This window comes from Polistes dominula, unplaced genomic scaffold (assembly GCF_049000335.1).
Source record: "Polistes dominula isolate Pdom_NZ unplaced genomic scaffold, Pdom_raw_medaka contig_28, whole genome shotgun sequence".
Lineage (NCBI taxonomy): Eukaryota > Metazoa > Arthropoda > Insecta > Hymenoptera > Vespidae > Polistes > Polistes dominula.
In genome coordinates this window covers 5,776,233-5,793,764 of record NW_028300879.1, presented here as the reverse complement: position 1 = coordinate 5,793,764, position 17,532 = coordinate 5,776,233, and the positions used below count along the sequence as shown (strand labels likewise).

The 17,532-nt window shown below is 28.9% G+C and overlaps 3 protein-coding genes across 6 annotated transcripts; 1 reads left to right on the top strand and 2 right to left on the bottom strand.

The window, feature by feature from the left end:
- Nucleotides 1-7,013: 7,013 nt before the first annotated feature.
- LOC107066940 (xaa-Pro aminopeptidase ApepP) lies at nucleotides 7,014-10,240 on the bottom strand. Its single transcript, XM_015322009.2, is given in 8 exon segments — nucleotides 7,014-7,312; nucleotides 7,392-7,567; nucleotides 7,643-7,773; nucleotides 7,851-7,909; nucleotides 7,911-8,178; nucleotides 8,267-8,292; nucleotides 8,294-9,386; nucleotides 10,194-10,240. Coding segments are annotated over 8 exon segments (1,908 nt in total). The 5' UTR covers nucleotides 10,226-10,240; the 3' UTR covers nucleotides 7,014-7,189.
- LOC107066941 (heme A synthase COX15) lies at nucleotides 10,181-12,701 on the top strand. 4 transcript variants are annotated; one of them, XM_015322014.2, is made up of 6 exons: nucleotides 10,181-10,321; nucleotides 10,744-10,958; nucleotides 11,041-11,167; nucleotides 11,444-11,576; nucleotides 11,667-12,294; nucleotides 12,368-12,701. In XM_015322014.2, the coding sequence occupies exons 2-6, from the start codon at nucleotides 10,797-10,799 to the stop codon at nucleotides 12,629-12,631; spliced, it is 1,314 nt and encodes a 437-aa protein (XP_015177500.1). In that variant the 5' UTR covers nucleotides 10,181-10,321; nucleotides 10,744-10,796; the 3' UTR covers nucleotides 12,632-12,701. The 4 variants fall into 4 exon arrangements, with proteins under 4 accessions (XP_015177500.1, XP_015177501.1, XP_015177499.1 ...); XM_015322015.2 differs by lacking the exon at nucleotides 10,181-10,321 and adding an exon at nucleotides 10,365-10,500; XM_015322013.2 differs by lacking the exon at nucleotides 10,181-10,321 and adding an exon at nucleotides 10,366-10,639.
- A 146-nt stretch (nucleotides 12,702-12,847) lies between these two features.
- Nucleotides 12,848-16,507, bottom strand: LOC107066892 (uncharacterized). The gene is made up of 3 exons (XM_015321922.2): nucleotides 15,168-16,507; nucleotides 14,791-15,060; nucleotides 12,848-14,696 (listed from the first exon to the last, which is right to left on the bottom strand). The coding sequence occupies exons 1-3, from the start codon at nucleotides 15,438-15,440 to the stop codon at nucleotides 14,607-14,609; spliced, it is 633 nt and encodes a 210-aa protein (XP_015177408.1). The 5' UTR covers nucleotides 15,441-16,507; the 3' UTR covers nucleotides 12,848-14,606.
- Nucleotides 16,508-17,532: the final 1,025 nt, after the last annotated feature.

The window sequence follows — 17,532 nt, the reverse complement described above, 5'->3', positions numbered from 1 at the left end:
AAAATAAACGAACTAATGAGACATTTCATATCTTAATGATCTAATAATATATTATTATTAATAAACATATATCATATATTAAAATCCACCTACCTATTTTTCATACTATCCTTCTCTTTTCCTCTTTCTGTCTCTCTTTATCTTGTTAGTAGTATGCTTCCGTTCAGTAACTGAACGCCACATCCCCCACCCTATCCCAACATCACCCCTTTTGGGAGGCACCTTTTGCTCTTACCTTTGACATACCCTTACCATTTCTACCTTATCTGTCGCGATCGATACGCCAGCAGCAGACGCGAAATATAACCGTACGACGTATGCAGTGTGACGTACGTACAACCGCTTCTCCCTCTTGATGTTCTTCCGATTCTACATCGACCACAAGTATGTTATAGGTATCATATATCCTATCTAAGTATATACTCCTATAACTATAGTGAAATAATAGAGATAGAATGAAAGAAATCTCTTCTGTTTAGTACTATTAATAGTTAACATTTTTTCTTTTTTTTTTCTATTAAAATTTACATTAAACCAACGCATCTGTTTGTGGTAGAATTTTGTTCATTAGAATAGAAAAATTTACGATTAAATTATTAATTGAATTGTTGAATGAAATTATTAATTTTTATATCAATTGTATTAATTTAGATAGAAAATGTATAGTTTAAAGTTAGAAAAATGAACAATGATTGAATTAATCATCGCATAATCAATTCAAGTGGTTAACAGTTGAATGATTTCTATTATCAATGTCAATCACACATTATTATTATTATTATTAATATTATCTTCACTATATTTTCATATATACCAAAATTAATTTCTCGTAAAGTTTATATTTTACGTTAAAAAAATAAAAGTTTATACTAATTGTTTAAAAAAAATAATAATAATAATTATGATTAAGAATCGTTATTATATATTTCTAAGAGTGACTTTTATAAATTATGGAAAAACAAATTAATTATTTTCGCAGTGATAATATAATATTTATACATGATTTCGTTATAAATAGCTTTAAATCTTCTGATATATTTAATTTAAATTATTTAAAGTATTTCTTTTAGTAAATATTTCTTTTTTCTACGTACTGTGTATATAACATATTATATACTATAATTAAAAAATTAAATTCATTTTATTTAAAGTTAATATTAAACATAAGTTAATAAAATTAACTTATATATATATATATTAAATTCTAGTATAAACATTAAAAAGAAATTCGTATTTAATCTTTCAAATTGATCGCTAAAGCAAATGAACGATTTCCAGGTAATTTAATTCATAGAAAGAAGAAGAAGAAAAAGAAAAAGAAGAAGAAGTAAAAGAAAATCATATTTATTTTTTAATTAAATATATTGGAGCATTACTTTCCAAGATTTAATACATTTTTCTCGTAATTCGCCTACATTCACAATCATATCTGATATTTAACGTTTTTAAATTTTCTCATTAAAAATTATTAGAACGTACTTCAAATAAAAGGAAGGAAGAAAGAGAAACGGACATTCGATTTACATGATGGATGAATTATATGAAATATTTGATGTAAATAATCGTAAATGCATTCAATAAACACGTATATTTATGCGCATACTCGTAACGTCATTATGAATACAATTTTCTATATAATCAAGGAAATATACAAAGCCTACACATTTCATTTATTCAACATAATATAAACGGACAAAAAAATATTCATACGTGAAATATATAATAATATATTCAAAAAAGGTCAGCTCTAGCAATATATAATTAAAAATAGGAACGATCGATATATAAAATTGTGTCGATAATTGACAATAGATTAAACAATAAGTAAAAAAATGAATAATTTGACTTATTTTATTATATTATCAAATAAATCATTAAATAAAAATTTGTATAATTTTTTTTTACTTAAGCCACTAATAAAATTACAATAGTATTATTACAAATAAATTCTTATAAAAAGAAAACAATAAAAAAAAAGAAAATTGTCTATTAAATTTGTATAAACAAATTAAATTACGAACGCGATTCGAAAAATTAAGAACAAAAATAAATTGGTTACAAATTTCGACAAAATCAAATTATTATATTATTATATTATTATATTATTATATTATATAATATAATATATTATATATATTCTATATATATTAATATATATATTATTATATATTATATATAATAATTATTATAATTATTAAAATTATTATATTATTATAATAATACAATAATAAAAAATATAATAATAGAAAGAAATATTAGATGGACAGATAGAGAGAGAGAGAGAGAAAATATATAGAAAAGTAGATAGAAAAATAAATAAAAAGAGAAAAAGTAATATATGTATATATATATCAATAGGATTATAGTTTCGATTTGTAAAAAAGAAAAAAGGTAAAAGAAATAATAAAAATGGACGACGATTGGAACGATAACGTCGGCTAAGTCGTAACTCAACGTCAGAGAGTGAGCGAGACAGGATACTTAGAGTGAAATATTCATTCTCTGGACTGGTCCCTTGTATATACCTACATATAAATATATACATATATACGCATACACTTATTCTCTGGACCTTTATCAATAATAGCCCGTATATTCTGACATGCCGTCGCGAATACCGTTTCGCAAGGTCGCACTATCGACAAACGTCATTCACCGGTGATACGTTTATCGCAGTACGTTTGGATTACGAGCTTCTCGTTGGTAATTTCTATATATGTCTATCTATCTATATATATATCTATGTAATATATAGGATATAATATGTACGTATATGTTAAGAAGTTAAGTCGTCGTCTACGAAGAAGTACGAAGGGCTGACATTATCCTGTACACTATTAAAGTACCTACATTTACATTTATCGTCATCGATCTTTCTACAAACTAAAAGATCAAATTATGCAAAACATCATATTTCTATTGTATAATATTTTTTTATATACTCCATTTTGTCTTAATTTCATTCAATGTTAATAAAAAGTATAATGATTCTTGTAAATGTAAAAAAGAAAAGAGATAAGAAAATATTTTGTAAAAAGGTTATCTAGTAATTGTATTAAAAAAAAAAAAGAAAAAAAATAGAACTTCAATATAAATAATCTCTAGAAATATGGTTCTAGCTAGTTTTGTTGATCTGGATAAAAATGGAGAATCGATAAATACGTTAAAGGTAAAACCTCTTGGTCGTACTTATTCCTAAAATACAAATAGAAGCTAATTCGATATAATCATTAAAGAGAGAAAAAAACGAATTAGCTGAATAATTTTATTAAAAAAAAAAGAAAATAAAAAAAGAAAGCAAAGAGTAAGGTCTCCAGGGTAAATAATCTTACGGAATATTCCAGTTCGTTCTCTCGATCAACAAGATTCGCTGTTACCTTCCTCTCTACTCCTTTATTCCGCTCTCGTAAAAAAGTACGTCAATGAGAAAAAAGAAAGAGAGAGAGAGAAAGAGAAAGAGAAAGAAAGAGAAGGAAAAAACAGATGGGGTGTGGAATAGAGTTGAGGTGTTTGTAGTAGTGGTGGTGAGGTAAAAGTCACACAGAAGCGATAGTAAAGTTGCGCTAGCTAGAGTGGGCGAGGTACGGGGTGAGCGAGAGATCGTCGAGCCAGGCAACAGCAGCATCCTCCAAAGTCCCCGCAGGGGTTAGGGTTAGGGTCACGTCACCGACGCCAAGGCGCCGCGTTACCACCACCACTATCACCATCGAGAGTATCATTTCTAGAATCACGAGCCCCACAACAACCTCTACCACCACCACCACCACCGATACACCATCACCAACGTCAGGCCAGCTACGAGCATCGACGTCGAGAAGACGAGAAGGTGGATAAAAGGGGAGAGGGAGGAAGAACAACCGAGAGGGGTTCATTGAGGAACGGCACGTGTACGTTCGCGGTCGAGGTGGGAGTCACGGTCGGTCAGGGGTAGGGACGTAGAAAAAGACGGAGAGAGAAAGAGAGAGAGAGAGAGACACGTACAACAAGGGTTGCCAGGCAGCACGCTCGAACGGGTTGCCCCTGACGACTGGTTGCGTCACTGCGGCGCTGGTGACGTCACACGACGCCACTGCCCTTGACCGGCCGGATGACACTTACACACATACTCTTTCAAACAAACACATGCGCACACCTACGTGTAAACGTAGTGGAAGAGAAAAACCGGGGAGAGCGTCCTCTCGACCCCTACAGAATCCCACGCCACCCCCACTTCACCGCAAACGACGCGTTCACCTGCGACTTTAAATCGACTTAACTGACCCTCCTCCCCCTTTACCATTGTACCCCCTTAACTCTTATTAGCCCATTTCGGCCCAACTCGATCAGTTTGAACAACGATGATGCGTCGATTACTCTTGAAAGGGAAAAAGACAGAGATAGGAATAGAGAATGTTAAAACGGGAAGCGTACGTTGGTGTTACTATTTCGAGAACTCGAGAGCCATTTACCGCTTGATATAACATTCCGCTCATTGTCTTCGTTCCGTATCGATTGTTACGCTCTACCCTTCTCTCTATCTCTCTCTCTTTCTCTCTCTCTCTCTCTCTCTCGTGTACATTGGCACACCCCACCAATGGGAATCCATTCTTGGTATATATACACACAGACACATATCATACATACATTCATACTTTCCAGTTAAAAAGAAATTCATTTATATTAAAAACATATTTGAACGATCAACTATTTTCCTTTTTCGATATTTTCTGTCAATATTTTCGATCTATCAAAATATATTTCTTTTTGATTAGACATTTTATTCATAGCACATTTACGTAACCATTGAGAATCGACCGATCGATGTCAAGCTAAACTTGGTGTTACATATATATGTATATGTGAATACATGCATGTAAGTATTACATATACATGAATACGTCATTTCTGACTTGTCGACGGGTGAATTTTTTTTTATACAAGAGACTTATTATTAGAGATTTTTGTTAACTTTAATAATGCTGGATTTTTTATAAAGCTGTTTGTGATGTGGATTATTTGTGATACGGATATTTTATAACGTTAATATTTTTACTGATATAAAAAATTATTTTTAATAATAATTAATAATATATTTTTTTTTGTGGTGCGTGTATATTTTAAGTGATAATAATACTTCTATGGTGTGAACTTGGTCATTGTGATTATTTTTATTAATAATTGTACTGCATACTTTTTATGATGTTTACTATTTGTGGTTTAGAATTTCCTTAGTGCAAATTTTATCACTGATATGATATTACTTTTAATAATTAATATAAAAGTGTATTACTATATATTTATTCATTGAAATAACTTGACATTATCTAGCACTCTTTCAACGTCATTCATTCTTTCTATCTCATGGTTTATCCTCAAGTCACGTCGTCTAAACCAAAGGGATTCCCTTGCGTGTTTTATGTACGTACTCGCTTTTAATGCGTCAAATGGTCTCTTATATCTTCTACCCTGTATTTATTACACATACATACATGTGTGCATTTGTGTTCGTGTATACTAGTAGATGTATATATATATATATATATATATATATATATATATATATACAAAGCACGTGCTACGTATATGTACATATAAATACATCTAACTTACCAGCTGACATTCGTTCGTTCATTCACTTCGTTCATCCATTCATAAAAGCTACGTAACGTAACGCGCATGCGCTTGCCTATTCGTTATCAGAATTCAATGATACGTTTGTCGATAATTTCGCGGAAATTATCTGGGGTGTTATTCATTGAATTTTACGATCATTTACCAAGAAAAATTAAAATATTTGTGAAATTGTAATATCGAAATGTTACACGTTAATAATAATACAGAAATATTATATGTAATGATTATTTATTTTATATAAATATGTTATATTTAATTAATCAGCAATTACTAGAGAGATGGAAATATTATATTAATCTTTTATTATGAAAATGGTGTAAAGTCTATTAATAATTGGAAAATAAATAATTGTAATATAAAAGAATTAGTTATAAATAATAATTAATATTTAAATAATAATATATATATATATATATAATATTATTATATATTTACTCAAATTGAGTAAATTTGAAAAAGCACGTAATTTTAATGCTTTATTTAAAATTAATCAAAAATTGTGTATTTTCTCAATTTTTATGTTTTATTTTTAATTAATGAAAATTATGAAATCATTCAAATTTACTCAATTGTTTTTTTAAATGAACTTTACGCCATTTTCATAATAAATGATCTAATCAAATAATATTATATTTTCATAATAGTTCTACTGCAAAAATACTATTTTCCTTCTTCGTTTTATATAGAAATAAATATTTCATAGAAACATCATAATATATTAAATTCGTAAAGATAGATCGTTAAAATGAAGTCATAGTTTCTACGTAAACGTATATAAACATGATATCATGTAATCCATAAAATGATTATTCCAGTTACCTCTCTTCGTGTTAAAATATCATCTACATAATACATACATACATATATATATGTATATATGAAGTGTACAATAAATTTTGCCCTCACGTGTTACTAATATCATAATCGATCCACGTGAATTATATCAAAAAAGTCTACGATGTGCGCGATCATTCTAGCGTCAAACTCTAACTACTGTACTGTATTAAAGACTTTAATTAAACTTAGTCGTTCTTAATTTAGTTTTTGAAAGTAAACAATCGACTATATACAATCTGAGTAACATGTTTTATCAAATTTTTATTAAAATAGAATATATAATATCAGTTCTTTTTCATTTATATTTTTTTTTTTTAAATAAAACTATCATTTTTGCATATAATTCTTTTTCCTCGAAAATAACAGAAACATTTGTTTCTTTCTAAATATATAATAATTCAATAACAAACAAAAATGATTTACACATAAGATAGGATGTGTAAGACTTATATATGTAAAATTTTAAATTACTAAAAGTAAAAGAATATATTATATGTATATTTAAAAATAAAACAAAAAGTAGGAAATTAATTTTTAAGCTGAATAAAAAATATTCTCTCTCGTTCTTATTTCAAAACATTTTTATAACATGACATTACAAACGTATACAAAATATCCCTGTTAGAATTAATGTATACATTGTTTGTAAAAATATTATCCATATCAAGATTATAAAATTTTAGCGTAAGTAATTAATTTTTTTTATTATTTTCAATCGTCACAGACCAATGAAAAATTATTATTTGTTTATCGGTTGTGTTTCTCTTTCAAGCCATTGACGAGCTTGAGCATTTTCCGGACCGTCGAGGTAAGGGCGTAATGTTTTTAAACATTTAGCGTGATAATCGTTTAAATACTTGATCTGTAATCAAAGTCATTCGTTTTAATAATTTAATATACTTAAAATCGTTTTTAATTAATAAAAAGAAGAGTAAACGTACTTCTTCATCCGTTAATAAAGAAACATCGAGTAAACTGGTTTGAATTGGAACAAGTGTTACAGTTTCAAAAGTAAGAAATCCATTATCGTCAAATTTATATTTAGTTTCTGCTTTAACGATTAGTTCTATGTTCTCTAATCTAATACCAAATTCATCATTTTTGTAATATCCAGGTTCTAAAGAGAAATAGTCAGATATTAATTAATATCTACATACAAATGTCATTGTAATAAACGATACAATCATTTTACCATTGGATAAAAACATTCCTGGATGTAAGCCAGGATCATCAGGATATGGTTTCCAAGATATACCAATTGGTTGTTCGTGAACATTTAAATAGGATCCTATTCCATGTCCTGTACCGTGTAAATAATTAAGTCTGCAATTTGTTTATTTAATAAAAATTTACTTTGAACATATTCCAAAATAAAAAGATACTCGAATAAATTTATATACCCAACACTCCATAAACTTTCGCGTGCTAATGTATCTAAATAATTTCCTTTTGTTTTAAAAAGGAAATATCGTAGATGACAAACGACATTGTCCTTTAAATACTCTGGTGAAGCATTCCCGTTGATAATTGGTAGGTTCACCGAAATGCAAAGTTCTTGTGACATCTGTGGTTCCATCTTTGTATTGGGCTCCTGAATCACATAGATACAATTCTTTGTCTGTAATTGGAACGTCTGTTTCTGGAGATGGAGTGTAATGAATTATGGCACCGTGTGGACCCACAGATGAAATCGTAGAAAAACTTAAACCAACGTAGTGTTCCTGTTCCCTTGAAAAAGTAACATGAGATCATAGTATAAGTATATAGCAAGATATGCAATAAACAAAAATAAATATATGATATTAATAATACTCACGATCTAAATTTTTCAAGTTGTTCCGCCACCAGAAATTTCTGTAACAAGTTCTTTTTTATTTTTTATTTTATCCTCCAACCATGCAAAATATTTGACAAGTGCAACCGCGTCGCGTCTATGGGCAGCTTTCATTCCTTCTATTTCTATAGAATTTTTAATTGCCTTAGCTACACAAACGGGAGAAATAGCAATATGCTTTTTTAATTCTCCACAATCGGAATGAATGGCAAAGCTTGAGCCATTGCTTATCCATACTAATTTATTCTTATTAAAAGAAGCTTCGCATTTAATAAAGTCATGTATATCACTGTATGGGTGGTAATTGGGTTTAATTCCTTCAATAGTCATTTGTTGTATTGCTTCCTCTGTAAGATTACGGACATCCACAAAGAAATGTAATTCGTCCTTAGTAAGAATGACAAATGCAAAGAATACAGGATTATAAGGAATATCAGAACCTCTTAAATTTAAAAGGTACGCAACCTCATCTAGAGCGGTAATTATAAGCATTTTCACACCGATAGATTCCATTATTTTACGACACAGTTTTACTTTTTCACCTGCGCTCTCACCAGAAAATTCCAATGTTTGTGGAATGATTTTGTTTGCTACAGGTAATGGTTTCTCTTTACCCCATACCTTATCTATCAAATTTTCTTCTATTGGAAATAAGGTATGTCCTCCGGCAACAAGAGTAGTTTGCAATGTAATCCACTTATTATAACTTAATAAATTAGGATCAGCTCCAATGACAGATTTAGGTGGTAAATTAGAAACCAACCAGGATTGTATCGAAGGTGTTTCTAATAAACCATCTTTCATAAAGGTCCATTCTTCCGGTGGATCAAATTGCGACAAAGCTTGGGTAAAATATCTTCCATCTGTCCAAAGTAATGCTTTGTTTTGAGTAATCACTGCTGTACCAAGAGAACCAGTAAACCCACTTATAAATGTAAGCCTTTGGTCATACTTTCTTAAATATTCAGATTGATGTGCATCTTCCGAGGTTACAACGTAAGCTTGAATTTCCACTGTTTTGTTAGCATTTATTTGAACAGTTTTCATCAATTCTCGAAGCTTTGTTAATTTTGCGTGACCACTTTGTGCCATATTGTAGTATCTATAGTGAACAAGAAAAAAGAACAATTAAAATTGATAATTAAATATGCTAAATAAATAGAAACTATTAAAAAAATAATCTTTTATTTTATATAACTAATAAATCTTCCATATACTACTTTACCTATGTTTTAATATTCTTCTATATTATATTATTGCTTTAAAAAAAAAAAAACTTTTTCAACAATATCACATATGATCAAATTAACTTGTACCGTAATCACAATCTCTTAGATTGTCAAAAGATATTCAAGACAAGAAACAATTTTTATCAGATAATGTATTTATCAACATTTAACTGATAACTCTAAATATAACTTCGAATATTAAAGTAATATATTGATTTGTACTCATTATTATATTGAACACTATAAAATGTGAAACATATTTGTATAAAAAAAAATTTACATCTGAGATTATTTACTCTAAATATCGTATCACGCGTATTTACACTTCACTTTACACATTTGAAGAAATTAAAAATATTACTATACTACATATTAAAAGAAAACACCTCTTTGAAACTAATTTTACGTGACAAACAAGAGATGTGAGTATGCTCTTTTATTTTATGCTATTGGTACACTTGTACTCAATTTTTAAGGTTAGAAAATTAACCTAAAACTAATCATAGGTAAATTCCTAACTCTGAAGTTGGCAATGTTTGTAATGCGTGGGTGGATTGAAAAGTTTTGAGCCTTGTTAAGAAATCACTTTTATTATTTTTCTTTTTTTTTTTTAATAAATGTTAGTTTGACAGAAACAAAAATTATGTTTAAAATTATATGTTCAAAACTTTTCAACTCACCCACGTATAGCACACAAATTTTTTGATAACATTGGTGAAGCTAGAAAATATTTTTAACTACTAACTCCAAAGTTGGTAACGTTTATAATGTATCAGATACAACATTGCTATCAGGCAACACTGTCTAGGTTAGAAATTATACGTGACTATTAACTTCAAAGTTGGTAACGTTTATATCATAGCAGACAACTTAATTTTTATCATCAACTCGTCATAAATGTTAAATATATTTGACGTTTAAAACCGGTTTGATTTTGATCAAATTTTGTGAAGTATTATGTAGTTGTTATATAGACAATAATTAAATGTAAACAAACAACAGCAGTCATATTAAAATAATATCAAATATCAAATTGTATTGTTGCATCATTTTGCATCGCTACAATTTTGTTTATTATTAATTTGTATATATTTATTTAAAAAAAAATAAATATAATATAAATATTGTAATTATAAATTATATAACTTTTAAGTTTTCTTTTAAAGAAATAACAATAGTGTATGAAATAAAAAACAATTTAAGTCATAATTATATTTAAATACATTTCAGATATAACACATTGGGAATCAATATAAGATTATAATAATATTAAATCAAATAACATGTTAAACGTAACAAGATATTGCTCCAAGTCTTTAACAAACAACGGTTTAACAAAATGTTTACCATCTTGGAGAAATTTGTTAACGAACAACAATTCAAGAATAAACGTATTCCAAAATGTTCTTGCACCAATGAAAAGGAATACATTTTTATTGCAAAAGGTATTTCATTTGTATTAATTAATAATATTGTACAAATATAAAATTCATATTATACAAATTAAACATTTTTAATTATTTGTAGGAATCACTTAGACGGTCTGGTACAATAGCAATAAACTATTCATCGAAAGCAAATAAAAATGCAGATAAAATAGTTGGTTCTTGGTTACTCGTTTGTGGTGGAATGGTTTTTGTAGCTGTAGCCTTAGGTACATTAATTTATTTTGTATTCTACAATCAAATCCATCGAATTATTCAAATCATTGTCGATTTAACATATGGAAAGTAAAATATCGACACAATAACAAACAATAGTGTTTAATTGTAAATCAATATTATTTGTAATTCTAATATAATTTTTTTTTATTATATATAAGATGTATTTATATATATACATATAAATATACAAGTATAAAATAAAAATATCTACTAAATAAATATTTTTTATGATCAATTTACTTTTTTATTCTTTCTTATATTTATAGGTGGTATCACCAGGCTTACTGAATCAGGTTTATCAATGGTTACTTGGAAATTACTTGGAGAAAAAATGCCAATTAATGAAGAACAATGGCGTATTGAATTTGAACGTTATAAACAATTTCCTGAATATAAAATGTAAGATGACAAAAAACCATTTTTTATTACATGTTTGGATATTATATATATATATCTAAGTATTTCTCTAAGTATAATTATTTTATATAGAACTAATAAGAATATGACGTTGGACGAATTTAAGAGAATTTGGTGGATGGAATATTTTCATAGAATGTGGGGTCGATTAATAGGTGGTGTATTTTTAATACCAGCAACTTACTTTTGGTTTTCTGGTATGCTTAAATCAGATATGAAAATACGTGTTGCGGCATTAGGATCATTGATTGGTTTACAAGGATTAATGGGATGGTATATGGTAAAATCTGGTTTGGAAGATCGTTTTAATGATCCTTCAGATGTACCGAGAGTGTCGCAGTATCGTCTTGCTGCTCATTTAGGATTAGCATTTGTAATATATTCAGGATTTTTATACAACGCTCTGAGCTATTTAATACCAGCACAAAAAATAGGAAACGGCAGCCTTAGTATTGAAAATGTTAACGCTGCTGTGAAAAAATTAACACCGTTCAGATATTTGGTTCATTCGACGAAAGGAATGATATTTTTAACTGCTATTTCTGGAGCGTTCGTAGCAGGTATGGACGCTGGACTTATTTACAATACTTTTCCCAAAATGGGTGGCAAATGGATACCTGATGATTTGTTTGCTATACCTGAGACATTAAAAAATTTTACTGAAAATCCAACCACCGCGCAATTTCAACATCGATATCTGGTAAGTTTGTAAGATAAAGTATAACGTGTACGCGATATATATATATATATATTAAATGTTTTATTGTTTACAGGGTATATTATCTTTTGCATTAGTAAATATTATAGCTATATTATCTCGAAAACATAAACTTCCTGGCAATGGGAAAACAGCTGTAAATACTGTATTGGGTGCGGGCTATCTGCAAGTATCTTTAGGCCTTTTAACTTTATTGTATTATGTACCAGTGCCGCTTGCTGCGGCTCATCAGTGCGGTAGTCTTATTCTCTTAAGTAGTATACTCTGGCTCTGCCATGAGATAAAATATGTCAAATATGTAAAAAAGTTAGTCAAGTAAAATTGTTTAAAATATTTTTATGTCTATACTACGATATTTTATATCAAATAAAAAAGTATGTATTGTTATATATCTCGTACAGTTTATAATACTCTTCTTTGAAGATTTAAAAAAAAACAAGTTAATTTCGTCAATTTTAATAATATTTTATTTTTATCAAATTTATTTTTCAAATGAAAAAAAATCATCACACTATAGAATCTTTAAACACAACAAAAATAATAGAAATAATAATACTAAATGTCTATTCTTAAATAAGTGTATTAGTGAGTCAATTTGAAAGAATTTTAAAATCAAAACATGGTGATGTCTGTTATTTTCGCAATTCACTTGCAAAATATCATGTTATTATTATCATTATAATTAATTGGCAGTAGGAACTCGAAAGTTCATTGCCGCAAATACTAATTGTAAATCCCGCCAGTTTATTCGTCCCTGAGAGCGACCTCTCCATTCGCGATCTTCGTAATCTATTTCCTTAAGATCTCTCCTAATATTGTCGTCTTCCCATAGATGTCTCTATCTCCGTCCTTTGGGAAGAAGTTTGCCGCTCACTTTCGATAGGGCTGTCAGAAAAGATTTTTCTTCGTAATAGTTTCATATCGAAATTTATCGAATGAGAAAAATGTACGAATATAAAATGTTAAATTAATGAAACATTTGTTATTATAATTTTTACATCGATCATTATAAATTCTATATATTGAATTTTTTCTATTATTAAATCTTCAGATGTAAACATAATAATAACAATAACGATTTATTTTATACAAAGTCAGGAGGGTGCGATAGGAATATTTATGAAACAGACGACGATATATATACGTCCCTGTAAGTTTCGATGCGTGCGCATACAACGAATGCGCGCGCATCTACAGAATGCATCCACAGTATGCGCGCGCATCCATAGAATGCGTGCGTATCCGATGAATGTGCATGGCATGCGTTTGCACCTTGAACATTTCTGTTCTCCCGATAACGGGAGTCTCCGAGAGAGCCTACCCCAACGTCGTTGGTGATTCGACGGAGCATCATCGTCTTACGTTCGTCTCTCCCTTCTCTCTCCCACTCTCCCTTCCCCTCTACCACGATCACGTTCCACGTTGCTCTCTACGTCACATCGAAACGTGCCACGCGCATCGAAGGTCGTACTTCTTCTTCTTCTTCCTATACCTCCTCGACGTCGTTGTAGTTATCGTCGTTGTCACATTAGCCAACTGATATATTACATATGTTTTATACTCACGTCTTTTTACGTACATCATTAAAGAACTAATACTCCATTAGGAGATTTTATTCCTCTAGGAGAAGAAAGTTTTTATCGAAGCATTAACTTTTCCTTCCGAAGAAATGATCTCCTTTTTCATTTTTTTTTTTTAAATAAACGTATTCCCGCTCTTTTTATTTTCAACTTACCTTACTGTTATCCTTCTCTCTCTTCTACCATTATATATTTTTAATTCTTTTTTCTTTCTTTCTCACTGTCGTACCACGTTCATCGTTATTTCCCAAAGTTTTTATTTAATTTTTTTGATATCTCTTTAAAAGTTTAAATTTTGTTTATTGCACACTTTTGTATTTACGTTTATACGTTTATTATTTTTTTTTATATATAGTTTTTATTTATTTTAATTTATTTCTTTTCTTTTCTTTTTTAACGAATGTATTGTTTAATTGTTATCATTAAAAATTATTATTAAACAATTTCCTTATTATCTACTCTTCTCCCTCCTCTCCCTTTTCCCTAAGTTCGTTCGATCGATCGATGTATTTAAGTTTTTATCGACGACGGGTTAACTTGCCGACAGAGTCAACATCTTATTCTACAAATAAATTATCCTACACCTGTATTACCATTTTACGATAGCGTTCAATTGATTTATAGAAACCTTTTTTTTACGTAGATTTTTAATAAATTTTCTTTATTTTTTCGTTATAAAAGTTTTGCCATGTGTGTTTTTATTGTAATTGTATTTTATTTGGCACCACATTTTTCAGCTTCCTTGACAAATTTGTCAAATTTCTTTGCACATTCTGCCTTTAATTTTTGATCTACGTCAAAAACCTAATATAATTCGTTAAGATATTAGTAAAAATTTTCGAAAAAACAAAAAAATGAATAATACAATAGGGAATATTTTTAAAAAATTTGTCGTTACCCTTTTTGTAAAACTATCTTTCAAACGTTTATCCTCGAACATAAATTTTTCTCCAATTTCCAAATTTTTAAATACTTTCACTCTCAATGGGCCAAATTTTTTTTGAAATTTACCAACATCACCCCCACTCTCGTTTTCTACGTTCTGTATGGATTCGTGAATTTTTCTTTCCTCGCTGCCAAATTTGTCAACTTTTTTCGTAAATTTTTTAATATCGGAATAAGCCGATTCGTATTCTTTTCTTACTTTAGATGAAAATTCTTGTTTTAGCTAAATCGATAATCGAATTTTTAATTTTTTAAAAAAGCGATCAAGAATAAATTGTTAGTTTTTTTATTTTTTTTTTTATATATATTAACAGTTAAAGAGAGGATTACCTTTTCAATTTTATCTAAGATACTATTTTTGCAATCTTCATTAATGTTTGGTATTTTTGACCAAGTTTCGTTAATTTTTCCCATGTTAGCATCGAACCATCCTTTTACTTTCTCATCAACTTTTTCATCGGTGTAATCCATTAAAAACGTATCTTCGTTTTGGATGTTATCACTTACTTTAGCAAGGATTTCTCCGCTCCAATGAAGTACGCGATCGCGTTCTTCCTTTAATCCATCCAACGTGGACGGCATTTCACCCATTACTTGACCCATTTCTCTTTTAAATTTTTTATGTAAATATATATCTTTTTATGTTGCTTTTAATTCAAGAAATTTTGTTGCTTCAAATTTATTTATTTTCTTTTTCTTTTTTGGTGAATGCCAAACTAACGACAAATTTTGACGAACCGAAAAGTTATGGGCCTGTGCTACGCGTGTCAGAGATTTGTTTTATGGTTGTCATGTAATCAGTATCGTTTCTTTTTTTTTTTTTTTAATTTTATTTCTTGTTTCTTTCTTCATTTTTTTTTGTTAATACAGAGATTATTCATTTATAATTTTGTTATATTAGCCACGCTTATATGTATCCTGTGTCTCGAATTTTTCACAATTTATTTCATTTTGTATAATATTTTTTACAGAATAAAATGTATATATTTGTATACGATTGATTTATGAAACATAAACACCCTTCAACACGAAAATAATTCATTTCATCAAAATTATTGTAAGTATCGATAAAACGATGAAATCAATATTATAATTGAAACTTTTATCAAGTAAAGTAACAATTTTTCTTTAGCAATATGATAAATTAAAAAAAAAAAATAATGATATAAAAACAATTGTCTGTATAACCGAGACGTACGATACAATAAACAATATAGTCTGCTTTCAGGTAGCTTTTACTTTGTTTTCTTTGGGGATGGGGTGGGATGAGGTGAGGGTTATTTTTTTTTCACGCCCATTCAAGCAGAACGCATAAATACGTTGTGTGGACAATGGCAATGGGACAAGGGTATACGCGTAGCTTCCCTACAAAAGGAACGTACTTTACGTAGTGTCCGCGAAGATTACATTGAACGTTGGATCCTCCCTTGTCAAACGCCGTTGGAAAAGGAACTGGGACGGATGTCCGGCTGTCTGGAAAGTCCCATGGTATTCAAACGAACCCACGAACCATGTACCATCATAGAGGTGTCGATTCGTAGTAACATAATCTCCGCTTGTGCTAACCAATAATCGGCTTATTGATTTTGGTTCATCCTGTTAAAGTTCTCTTTAGATATATATATATATATTGTAAAATATAAAATATACAGAATGGTATTCTGCTAATAACTTGGTAAAATCGAGCAGAGAATGATTGTTTTTTTTTTTTTAAGTAATAATAATAATAATAAGTCAAAAATATAAAGTTAAATTTTTAAATATGGAGTTCTGTTTGTTATTGAGAACAAATAATTTTATTTTAGTGGTAGGATAATATCATTTTGTTGATATTTAATCTTTCGTATTAAATACTTGTTTTATATTTAATATAATAATATAATTAAGTATCGATAAATGTGATAATAATTTGATATTAAGATCGTTTGATAATAATAACAGAATTGTCATATTTTCTAAATTGTTCAATTTCTGTTCGTTATATGCAATTGGAAGCTCTCGTGCATCTCACTTGTGTATAGCACGAAATCAAATCTGACTTTCAGTTCGACAAATGAAAGCACCGTTGCGTATATTTTTTTTTTTTTTATCGTAAAGTCAAACAACATTTCATGGTACAGAAGATATCCGATTATACATGTGTATGCGTACACACGAAGGGCTCGTATCTCCCGTTGTTCGTTTTAAAATTCCAAATCTCACCTTATCGTTGCGAACTAACCATTTTGTCTTTCTATAGAAACAACAAAAATCACATTCACAATCGGAGATCAACAATTTGTCATTCGTTCGTGTCAATTCAGATTAATAAAATGTTTCTGATTGAAGGAAGGAAGAAAGGAAGGAAGGGTCGAACGATTATTTCAAAATGACGTTGAAAACACAAAGAGATTTATTTTTTAATTGTTATTTTCAATCGGATCAATTCGAATTGCTTGGTTATTTATTTGTTTATTTTAATATTACATCCATTTATATAACTCTTAGATATTATTTAGAATATACATGTATATATATATATATATATATATATATATATATATATATATATATATATATATATATATATTTCTATACGTCAAATGGAATTGAAATCCAAAGAATAATTGGAAGTGGATAATTGACATGGAATTCGTGACCATTTATCCGTTATCCTATTCGATGCTTTATTGACTTTCATCCTAACTTGCATGAT